Source organism: Geospiza fortis, unplaced genomic scaffold (genome assembly GCF_000277835.1).
Source record: "Geospiza fortis unplaced genomic scaffold, GeoFor_1.0 scaffold719, whole genome shotgun sequence".
NCBI lineage: Eukaryota > Metazoa > Chordata > Aves > Passeriformes > Thraupidae > Geospiza > Geospiza fortis.
In genome coordinates, this window is record NW_005054451.1 from 607,019 (window position 1) to 619,190 (window position 12,172).

Here is a 12,172-nt window from a genome sequence, read left to right on the forward strand (position 1 = left end):
ACAGAGGTGTGTGTAGAGTGAGATAAAAAAAAAAAAATATATATATATATATATATATATATATATAATTCTATATATTGTCTTTTTTTGTTTAATGTGTCTTTTCTATGCATTTATGCCTTTACCTTGGTCTAACAATACCTATGCAAAGCAGAGAGACCTGCCCACCACTATTAGTGACCTTTGGCTCAGCCCTTCCTGATTTCTTAGGCAGATTTCTTAGGACCAAGAGGAAACAAGAGAGACCACTTAGAGGAATAGGCACCAAAGCAAAATTCTCTTTGGCTTCCCTAGTGCACTAAAAAAGGGAGCACCCCATCCTCACACACAAAGTCTACCTACATTTTAAAATCCTGACTGCTCTAGGTATTGAAGCATTAGTGACTTTTGATGAGTTTTGTTTACGTTAGAAGCAAAAGAAGCACAATGTGTGTTCCATGAAGATATTAATCACTTCAACTAAAGTTTTGGATCCATGGCAGGCATTTGAAGGAAACACGTGCTGCAGGGGACCCCAGTGGCTAAATGACAACAAGTCCTTAGGGACCTTACTGCTTGGCAATGCTTGGGATATGAAGCTTTAGCCTTCAGGTCAAAATATTTTCCAGAATTAAATAAAAAATAAAAAAAAAAGAAGACGACAGCCTAACAGCTTTCAGGACTGTATTAAAAAAAGGATCCCAAAAATCCTGCCAAGCCAATTTAATAACCTGGTCCAATACAAGCTGTCTGTGATGATAAATGAGGAGGAAGCTTAAAAAAAAAAAAAAAAAAAGGTAAATCAGACTGAACTGGCAAACACTTGGAAGAAGAAATTTCAGAACTATTGCCCACTGGAAGATGTATGTGCTGCTCCAGGCTGGATGCAATAAATCTGCAGGCTGGCTGTAATGGATACCCCAGCTAAGCAAACCCAGGAATGACATGGAAACCACAATGTAGTAATAATGCTATTCCCCTTCTATCTGGCCAGGGCTCATTTAGCTATTGCAGCTCAGGGCTGGAGCTGCATATTTACACACAGGCATGGCAGGTTGCTTGAACAATCTGGAATTATGATCTGATTTGGTTTGGGAAATGATAATGGCCACAAATAAAAATGATGAAAAAACAACCAAAAACTAAAACCCACAAGTACAGTGCTTCTTTTTAAGTGACACTTTTGGGGATGAAACTGATTAGGTTTTCATAAAACTTAATTCAAGGGTTTAAAAAAAATTTTTTATCTAATTTCCTGTCCTTTTAGATGGTATCTGAGTATGGGTCATTTCAGCTCTTAAAGCAGAGAAACTCTGAAATGCTTAGAGCATCTTAGCAGCATTTTTCTCCATGATTTCTCTCTCCTTCATTTGCTTTCAAACTCTGATAATATATCCCTAGCAAGTGAAACCTGATTATAAGTCATCATCTCCTATTTGAAGTGAACCAGGGAGCTGCTGAAAAATTTGTTGTCTTTTTTGTCACACACAACCTCTAACAGTTACATCCCATCAGAGCTGTACAACAGGAAACAAATCAGGACAGACCAGAAGGCAGAAACTCAGCAAGAACTGGATGTCTTGAAATGCGATTCCAACATGGGAAATGGGATCCAACATTTGCAGAGTTAAATGCACACCTATACATGTACAGAGGATCTCATTCTGCCTCAAGACAGACAGCAAAGAATAAAAGGAAAGTTTAATTACACTTGCATTTGACATTGCCAGGAAATGTGACATGGCGGTGGCGAAGGTGGGAAGTGACAGACAAGTGAGGATGTGAGAAGGAACCACGAGCTCCAACTGTGCACAGTGTTCATTCCACTGCAGGTCTGCACTAGAAGCCTGTTCCATTTTGTTCCTAAGCTCATTATTATTTCTCCCTTCAGTGCCATCTTTGAGCTATTCAGCAACAGACCCTGGTGCACTTCCAGCCATGACCTGTTATTACAGCAGATAGACAGGGGTGTGCCCATGCTCTCTCTGCCACCTGCCTGGGAAGCCACCAAGGTCCTCAACTCCTGGTCTTGTGCTTAAATCACAAGATACCTCCCCTTCTTTCCCAATATTCAAAAGCACAGTTTGCAAATCCCTAATTGCTAGAAATAACATCATTTCTTATAATCCGTGGAACAAACTATTTTCCGTTATTCCTTTGATGAATCCAGGCATGTGTTTCAAGGCTCCTGCTCTGAAGTCTGATAGCTTCTCCATGCCCTGGTTAGGTCAGACAGGGCCCTATTCATAGCCCATAAATGAGGGGAGGATTTACGATCACCCTGACTCCGTGGGACAAGCTGCAGGGAAGGCTTTTTCTGTGGGCAGGCACAGATCCTCCAGCCCAAATGGTGAGAGGATGTGGGCTGGCCACTGTCTGCTGTTAGCTTTTCTTCTGGCTGCTCTTCTGGAGGCAGCAGTCATGCTGGTGGCTCCTTCTTCCATGGAAGCAGCCGTGGCTGGATGGGGGAATGGGAGTGCAAAGTGTCCTCCCCTTTGGAGCAGCTGCCCTGAGGATGGGCTGAGATCAGATGGAAAAATGCTCTTCAGCTGGGAAAGGGAGCAACATCTAGCCTGGTTGTGGGATGGGACAGCCACAGGCTCAGGGACAGCTCAGGTCTGGGGGCTGGAGGCTGCCTGTGATGGATGGAGAGCTACCAGGGCAGTGACACAGGCACCCCACAGGGGCTCACATTGATTCTCACACACCAATTTATGCAGTATCTGATTTTCACCTTGATATTATTTGAGCTCCTAAAACTGCATGGCTAAAAATATGTGAAAATGGAAAAAAATATCCAAAGAGATCTCCCTGCACATCTCAGAGGATGTTTTCCCACAGCAGCATGGCATGGCCGAGGGAATCATCACCCCCTGTACCCACCAGAAGATGGAAATGGGAACAGACACTCCCCCAGAGCAGTTCTGGCTTCTTGGTAAAAGTCAGGAACAGTGGAATCACCTTTTGAGCATCTGCAGGAGGTTACTGGCATTTCAGTGCCAATTTTTCACCTGCACTTTCTCAGCTCCCTCCTCTGTGATCTGAGAATATCTCTCTGCTCAGTCCTTTCTCAGACTCCAGGCTCTGCCCTGTTATTGCCCTGTCCTCAGTGCCTGTCCTTGCACTTGCCTCTGCTGGAGATTTAAAATCTGTGACTGAAAACTGGAAGGCAAACCCCAAACAGCTGGGATTCATAATAACTCACATTTCTAAATTAAAAGTCAACTTGAAACCATATTTTTCATATTTAAAGGCAGGGCAAAGAGAGCCCTTTCAACTGTTTGAAAACACTTTTTGAGTTAATGAGTTTGTTGATACCAACAAACTGGCATTTCTGATGGGAAAAGCCTTGAACAGCTTTAAGACACACACACACAGATGGTTTATATACCACAAAAGGGACTTAACCAAATGAAATCTCCCTAACAGCAAGGCTGGGTTTTTACAAATGGCATTAAATGGGTGCTCACTCATCCTTTCACCCCAGGTAAGTGCCATGTCTAGTGAAGCATTAGGCTGAAAAGTCCACCCGAGGAGATTGTGCCTCTCACCCTGGCCCCTGAGCCCAAATATCACAAGCAGAAACAACCTGGAGAGGCAACAGGACTATTGTCCTCCAGAGGATGTATTTTTGTGCGACTCCAGTGCAAAAAAAGTAACCTTGTTCACATTAGAGAGAAAATAATGACCAAAATAATAACCACGTTCTCCTCCAGTCAACCTAAATCTGGTCCACATTAAATTGTTAAAAGCCTTCTCTTGGAAAAAAAACATTATGAATGTGAGTAGATGAAGCAGGAAAGGCAGTTTAGAAGCTAAAACCTTCATTTTAATGACACATAAAAATCACAGGAGAGGAGAAGGAAGTGTCAGGAATGTGCTGATGAGAAGGGGACAGGAGCAGGAGGTCCCTGCTGAAATGAACGGCCACATTCTTGTGCTGGAGGCACTGGCTGTGGAGAAGCAAACACATCCTGCTAGCCCCTTGCCTGCTCACTGATCTGCCTTTTAGCACAGGAAACATTGCCCCTCACACTTTATTTTGATGGCTGTCCTCCAACAGCTGAAATATTTGTAAGCAGAGCGAAGCGCGCTTCAGGGCTGTGCGTGACTCCTTGGCTGAGGGCTTCTAGAGGAGCCCATGTAATCACAAACCATCTCCATCCAATGACAACAGCTTGTGCTCACACACTTCCACCATGTGAATGGCTCCACCAGGCTTTGCTGAGCCATCCAGGGAGAGCTCTGTGGTTCCAGACCAGCACTGATGCCTCCAGAGCCCCACGGGAGCTCGCTGGATATTTCATCTCAGCAATCAGGACCTCTGCCATGAGCTTGTTTGCACAATATCTGCAGCAAGAGGTGGCTGTCTGTCCTTACAGCCCTCCTGCCAGCTGGGAGAAGGGGCTGCTGTTGCTCCATTTCCCAGACAGACAGACAGACAGACAGACACACTGACAGGTCCCACAGCAGCAGTGGGAACCAAACACCCACAGCTCCACCAGTGCTGTGCTGCAGAGCTCTGCATCTCTTAGTTCTTATCACTGTTATCATCTAAAGTTGGGGCCTGCTGCTTACAAACCACATGTCGTGTTAGTCTGAGCTACAATCGATTGTGACTGATTACCCAAACACGGCTCTCACAAAACATGGAGAGACTTTATGCCTCTGAGCACTTTCCTCTCAAGTACTGGTTGAAATTGGCCAAGGTATTCACAGGTCTCAGAGGGAGCTGACAGCTACACGCCTACATGCATGCAGAATTCAGTGATACAAATCCTTTTTCTTCAGAAGGCAGCTTAACAACTGTTTAACAGAAAAAAGAAATCCCCAAATCCTGCCATAATTACATTTGCAGGAGACTACATCAGACCAGGTTAGTTATTTCACCCAACAGCTGACATAAATGTCCAGTCAAGAGAGGATTTTTTTTGTCTCTTTGCATATTCTGGTCTGCAGGTCTGGATGATTCCACCAGCCTTTGGAAGCAAAGGTGTGAGAGAGCTCAGTCTCTCACAAGGATGGTGAGAGGTTGTTAAATGTCTGACTCAGCTTCTGGTTTTCTCCCAGAAGCCTCAGTCACTTCTTTCCTTGCAGACAGTTGAGTGCATGGGTTGAAAAACTGAATAAAATATTGGGAGGCATCAAGTACTGGCTTCTGCCAGTGTCTTACTGTGTCACCTGGTAAAGTCACTTTGATGGGCACTGAAAAAGAGAGGTGGTCCTCCCTTTCAGTGTGCAAAAAGCTCTGTGAGTCCCTCAAGAACAGCTAAATATTATCCCCTTTTATCTTTTCCCTCTTAAATATTATCCCCTTTTATCTTTTCCCTTTATTTGACATTAAACAAAATATTATTTTTGCATCTCGTGTTAGAAAAATAACTAAGACAAAAGAAAACGAAGGCTCTTGGCCTTTCCTGCTTGTTACAGCAGGTGGTCTAGAAAAGGTTTCCCATTCCTGGTGGTCTCAGATTAGGGCTGTAAACTCAGACTCCTGGTCTCATTATAGGGCCTTTTTTTGCCTAACATAGGGCTTGGCTTAAATCCCACTACTCACTAAACACAGTGTGACCCCACTGGGCAAATTTCAGTAGCAATCATCCAATTTAATGGCAAAGGGCTGTGCTGCTTGACCTTAATTTTGCCTAATGCAGGGATTTTCATGGGCTGGGAGCAAGCTTATACAGAATAATTATATTTGAAATCAATAATATTTGAAAATTTAAAAATTAACAGCATTCTCCTTTGTTTATTGATTTCAAATTTTTAAAAACTGATTCAGACTTTATCCAACACTTTTTGTGATGCTGCAGATTTGCTGTTGTTACTGCAGGAGTAACATAAACTTTAAGAGACCACATGTCCTCTCCAGACTGTTACTTTTACAGCTTCAGGGCAATCCTCACATTTCCCTATACTTCAGAGTAGCTTCACCACGGTGCAAACAAAACAATTTTATTCCTGTTGGTGTGCATTGTTTTGCTTCTGTCAGTGTCAGCCAGGGAGCAAGACCCTGTGGGCACTCACAAGTGACAAGTTCATCTTGTTCTTTGGTACCATTTCACCTTTTGGCTGATCAACACCCTCCCTTCCACAGGTTCCCAGCAAAAGAAGTCACTGAGAGACTTTTCCACTGTGAACAGCTGGCAGGACACATGGCCAAGTGCTGCCAGACTGGGAAAGAGCGTCAGGTCCCCCAGGGCTTGGGGGTGATGCTCAGTGGCTGGGTTAACTGATGGCTCACTGGGGTGGAAAATGGAGCAGATTTGTTTCTCAGTGACCTCAGTCAAGTTATTTCTGTACCTTGTGCCTCTGTTCTCCTATTTGCAAAAACCAGAGTGGTTATCAGGATGTCCTTTGTGAACCATCCTGAACTCTGTGGATGAAAAGCCTTGGTAAGGGATATTAGGATTATTACATTCCCCATCCTCTCTTGTCAGCCCATTCTCAACTTCCCTTTCCTCCCAGTGCCTCCCAGCAGGGCAGGCTTCACCCCCATCAGCAGGCAGTGCTCACAGCAGCTCAGCTGCTCAGGTGTTCACATGGAGGGAGGTCACAGCAGCGCTCTGGGCGTGACTGTCCTTACCCTCTCTGGTGGCTCATGTCCCTGAGTGTCCCCGTGCCACCAGTGGTGCCAGCCCTGCCCACTGCCTGCCCCAGCACTTCAGACACAAAATCCCACAAAACAGCGACTTCTTGGGGTCAGAGGAGTCTCCTCTGTCGGGGAACATTGCAAAGCACCCCAAAATACCACAAGAACTGACTTACCACCGAGTCAAGGAACCTAATGCAGCACTCGAGCTCGGGCCGGGTCTCACAGAACTGCCGAAAGAGGAGCCTTCCAATGGGCTGCTTTTCACATATGCTGCAGTAATCTCTCTCTGGAGGCAAGAAAGAGAAGAACAGAAGCATGAGAATGAGAAGAGCTCAGCCTTTTGGGTTGCTCATGCATTGCAAGTGAGTGCAGGGCTACAACCCCAAATCACAACAACCTCCGTCTCCCTGCCACCACGTTTCAGATATCCATATACAAATGTAATTAATGGCTTTAGGACTCAATTAAGAGAGGCTGAATTTTGTAGGGCTGGTGTTGGTAAAGGTCAAGCAAAAGCCATTCAGTTATTATGAAAAAAATAATTTCATACTTTTCTGTGGTGGAAATGTATGCAAAGGTACAGCTCAGATTGGTGGTACTGGTGGGAATGTGGGGAGCAAATTACAAGTCCTTGAAATATGAGTCATACATTAAAGGGCAGAAAAAGCTGGAATTTGTGCAGTCCTTCCTGGATGCTTCCTAGATATGCACTAAAGTGCCCCATATCTCTGGAAATGCTTAGCGTACTTTCTATTAAACAATTATAGTAAACTATGCATTTTCAAAGGTTTCAAAATTTCTGCTATTTAATTGCTGAGCATTAAGGAATGGATAGAGCATATGGCATCTGGCTCATTTCAGTTTAACACAGCATTCCTTACAGAACTGCATTTCCCCTTAAAAGCCATGTTTAAATGGCATTCCTCTGTGCTGGTGCATCCACAACCATCACTCACAGTACAGCAAAAGGTCCTTTGCCCATCACAAGGGCTATCAGCAGGAGAATATCAGCATCATTAACTGGCATGGCACCAGCACAAATGCCAAGGGCTTTGGATATTTTTCTGGTGAGAGCAGAAAATCGCCCAGCCTGCTTGGAGCAGCAATACTTGCTTGAGACACGTTATTCCTCTACAAGTACACACATGTCAAACAACATACTGTGTTTCCTTAGGCATTCTTCTCACCACCCTCCTCGCTGCCATATGGCACTTGCTGTTATTATGGAAACAACCAGCTTCTAAACACATAACACAGCGCTGCAAACAGACATACCAAACCCACACAAGTTGTCAGTGCCTTGGCTATTTCTCTCTTGGGCCTGTAGTTGCTCCTGAAATGTCTTTGATTCCCCCTCTGCTTTGGCCCCCATGCCCTTCAGCTCTTCCCATTCCATGGACGCAGGCATCCAAAGCTCCCCTTTGCCATTGAGGCACCCAGCTGAAGGCCCTGCTCAACTCAGCTTGTGCCCTGGGGACCACGTTCTGCAAAACCAGAATTGCCATAGAATCATGAAATGGTTTGGGTTGGAAGGGATCCTAAAGATCACCTAATTACACATCCCCTGCCATGGGCAGAGACACCTTCCACTATCCCAGGTTGCTCCAACCAAACTGGCCTTGGACACTTCCAGTGATGAGGCACCCACATCTTCTCTGGGCAGCCCATGCCAGGGCCTCCCCACCCTCTGGGGACATTTGTCCTGAACAGAAAATGCTGTTTGAGGTGTTGGACCTCTGCCCTGTAGCTGGGTGACAGCAGGCAGGAGCAGCCAAGACTGCCTCTCCTAAGGGGAAGGGGAGAGCCTGCCCTGTGCTGCACCTGGCTCTACTTCAGGAACTGATTCCTGAAGCACTTGGTCAGGAACTTGGTCTAGTGGTCACTAGAGACATGGGCTGAGGATAGCTGAGATGTACTTTAATTCAGTCTGGTCCTGCTCTGGTCTGGTCTTCTGAAGCAGCTGGGAACAACATGCCAGCAGCATTTTTTCGCTGGCACTGCCATTCCATTTTGGATCAGGATATCACTCAATCTACTGAGAAAACTGCAATGTTTTGATGCTCTCTTGCAAGCAAAACTGGATCAAAATCACTGTGTAAATCCTAACCTGACCTCCAGTCAATCTAATTATCAGCAGCCACCCCCTGGCAGTGGTTTGTTTGCCTGAGCTGGAGCCTTCAGCATGGAACACCATGGCACTGAGGTGTGGTGGGAAAAGCAGCGGGATCCCTGGGACAAGGAGCAGCCTTGGGGTGTCCTTGTGGGTGCGACCAGCTTGTGCTGCTTGACCAAGTGGCATTTTTAGTGAGTAACTGCTGGAGGGATGTGCAGACATGTACAGCACTAAGGGAAGTGAAGGAGTCAGGAGAGTGGATCAGAAAAACAGTCCTCACAACATCCCAGAGGCCAAAGGCTCAGCAGCCCAAGTGAGCTCTCCTGGGAGGTTTGGAGGTTGAACTACATCTGCCTGATGCTGGTTTCTTTTAATTCTTTTTAATATATTTTATATATTCTTTATATATATATTTTTATATATAAAGAATATATAAAACCAAGAATATATAAATAAGCAGATAGATATACACAGATAAACACAACATAAATAAGACATGAGCACAGACTTCTTCCTACCCTACAGAACTTGGCCAGCACGTGAGAAGGGTGACCCACTGGTAACGAGGAAAAAGGAAATACCAGAAATAATCTCTGAAAATGCAACAGCCAGAGCAGCTCCCTGGAGCCATCCACGGCTCCGTCATGTGCGTTGCACTGCTGGATGTACCAACACAGACAATAAACACACGACAAAAATGCTTTCATTCCTTGTAGGTGACACAAACTATTTTCTTAGGCCCTGATCTTGCTGTTGGCCTCACCAAGTCAGCTAAAGGAATCTGCACTCAACTAATTCTTGGGATGCATGGGCCCGGAGCGGACTAAGAAAGAAAAACACGTCTGAGCTAAAGCTGAAAAAGGAGTGGATGGTTTTATTACAGCAAGAAGTGTTTCAGCAGCGTGCTGCACCCCAGAGATGGGGCTGGAGCACCCCGAGCCGTGCTCAGGAGCTGCTGCAGGATGGGGAGGGATGGGGAGGCAGGCGGGCACCGCAGCCAGGGGCTCTCCTGGGCTGGGGCTGAGCCTTGTGTCGCTCTTGTTCTGCCTGCCAGCAAAAACATCCATCCAGTTTCAAAAGTTTAAAAAATAGAAGGAATGATTTCCTGAGGAAATGGAAATGTTAAACACTTGGAAGTGAAACCATATGCTTATGATGATGAAGTGTAACTAAAACAGCTCTGAGAGTGATATCTTTGGTAGTCAGACCCTCGTGCCTCAGCGCCATCCTGTTTAACACCTGCAAAGTCACCCAAAATGGGGTGAAAGGCTGGGTGGGTCAAAGTCTTGGGAAAGCAGACACTTCTCACTGACGCCAAACTTTTTATTTAGAAAATATCACTGGCAAACAACGCACATATGCAAGTGAGTTCTCCATCTTCCTAACAGAGCAACAACACAGATTAATATAGAAAAGGTATTATATAAAATGCCATAATTAACATTCATAAGATAAATAAAGATAAATAATGTTTATTCATAATTCTACTGACTCATTTTTCCCTTTACTTCATAGCCTATGTATTGAAATACTAATTTCAGGAGCAGCCAGCACAAAGAACACACTGAAATAGTTGCACCTGCACACGTCATGCTGTCACCATTCAAAGCCTATGGCCAAATTTGTTCCCAAACAGATATTTTGGTAAGGTTCTGAAAAATATCTGAGCCCATGCCTAAGAAAAATAGTCCTATTAACAAAATTTCATACCTGTCAAAACCTACCATTGATGAAGTGAAAAGCTCAACACAAGGTAATAGAGTTGCTGATGTCAAAATCCCCAGCTTTCAATTAAAAGGGGAGAAAATCTAATATTTTAACTACATAAAAACCTTCGTGTGCACTGTGAAGATTTTTTGTCCTAATTTCTCATTTGAATACCTTTCATTTTTTGGCTGGCTCAAAGTATCACCTTTTGGAGAGAAACTGGTCTGAAGAGTGACCAGGTCCCCCCTTCTCTCTCACATTTGCAATCTACCTGTGGGTTTCGATGGGTTAGTGATGAACTAAAAAACCGTGTGATAACTCTTGGCTGAAAATCAGTCTTTTATGATATTCAGTGTAAACTGCAAGTGCCTAAGTAAGACTGCTATAAAAGCTGCACTTCTGCAACTCATTCTGAAGAGCTGCAAAGCCAAGCCCTGCAATCAGCTGGTGAGGCTTCCTCCTGTAGATGTCCGTGGGGAGGGATGAGCTCAGTTTTAGCCTCACTTTTAAAGTCTACAAAAGGCAGGAACATCTTTTCAGCTTTTTGGTCATTTATTGGTGTGGCCAAGGATTGCATTTATGTACTATCTGTTAAGTAACATTTTATTTTCCAACATACTGGAATCCCAAGAGCAGATTTTCCGAAGGAATGCATGGAGAATTGCCAAGAAGACATGCACCATGCTGCTGCATGGGAACATTTGGACTTGACCTCTGGATCCCTGCTATCCTTGGCATTAAATCAGATGAAAAATGAGTAAGATCCAAATGCAAAGTAATTATGATGCCTAAAAAAGCCCCCACAAAACAAAACAACCAACAAACAAACACCTGGAACCCCCAAAGAGGATGTAGGAAGACTCAATTGTTGATTTCATGCTCAGTGATCAAAGATCAGAATTCATCTTCCCTTCCTGCTTTTTCTTCTTTAAGGTGAACCAAAACCACTCAGATGCTGTTGCAAGTCTGTGATTTGTCTGCTGCTCTCTTCCTCTCACCTGCTTTGTCCCAGAATAACAAAAATCACCCCAAATTAATGGCAGAAAGCATTTCAATGCCTCAGTCCCTACACTCAAGCTGGGCAGCATCTCCTGAGGGAGCAGCAGACAGCTCCCAAGATGCTGGCACACCAAAAGTAAAACTTTCTTCTTCCAAGGGGCTGGGGCCTGTCAAAGTGATCCCCAAAATCTGTGAGATGGATGGAAATTTCAGCTAAAAATGTCCCAAAATCGCACGTCTCCCTCCTCAATCAAACACAGGGAGATGCTGCTACAAGAAATCCTACTCTACCCAGCCCAAATATAAAACCACTTCTGGTTTTTTTTGTCCATCTTTGCTTTCTTTATGTACGTTTCCTTACAGGGACACACAGTGAAAAGGAGGACAAAGGCAGGAACTAAGAGCAAGATTAAAGAATATGCAGCACAACTGAACCAAACAGACTTTCACAGCCCATCATACATCGTGCACTTGTAGCAATTTCCTTCTTTTTGTCAAAAAAAGGACTAAATCTCTTAAGGTTCACAGAATTATTTTGTGTCCATTCAGAGTACTAATGGAAAACAAATTGCATCTTTAAGCACTGAATAACCCCATTTAGAGCTATATTAATATAAATACATTTTTCATTTTAAACCAGCAAGTCTAACACTGGTGCTTATAAAGATGTCTTATAATTTACTGCTGCTCTTCTCCAGCCAAAAGTGGAATTACCACTGTCCATGTATAAACTTAATAAACAGCACACACTAAACTGCCTAGTCTTTCAGGCTGATGAA

The 12,172-nt window shown here is 44.3% G+C and overlaps 1 protein-coding gene across 1 annotated transcript in view; it reads right to left on the minus strand.

The window, feature by feature from the left end:
- GRK5 (G protein-coupled receptor kinase 5) overlaps positions 1–12,172 on the minus strand; it is a 171,781-nt gene that overhangs the window by 69,823 nt on the left and 89,786 nt on the right. Inside the window, exon 3 of the mRNA XM_031062569.1 lies at positions 6,748–6,860. Within this exon, the coding sequence (XP_030918429.1) occupies positions 6,748–6,860 (113 nt within the window). The remainder of the gene's footprint in view (positions 1–6,747; positions 6,861–12,172) is intronic.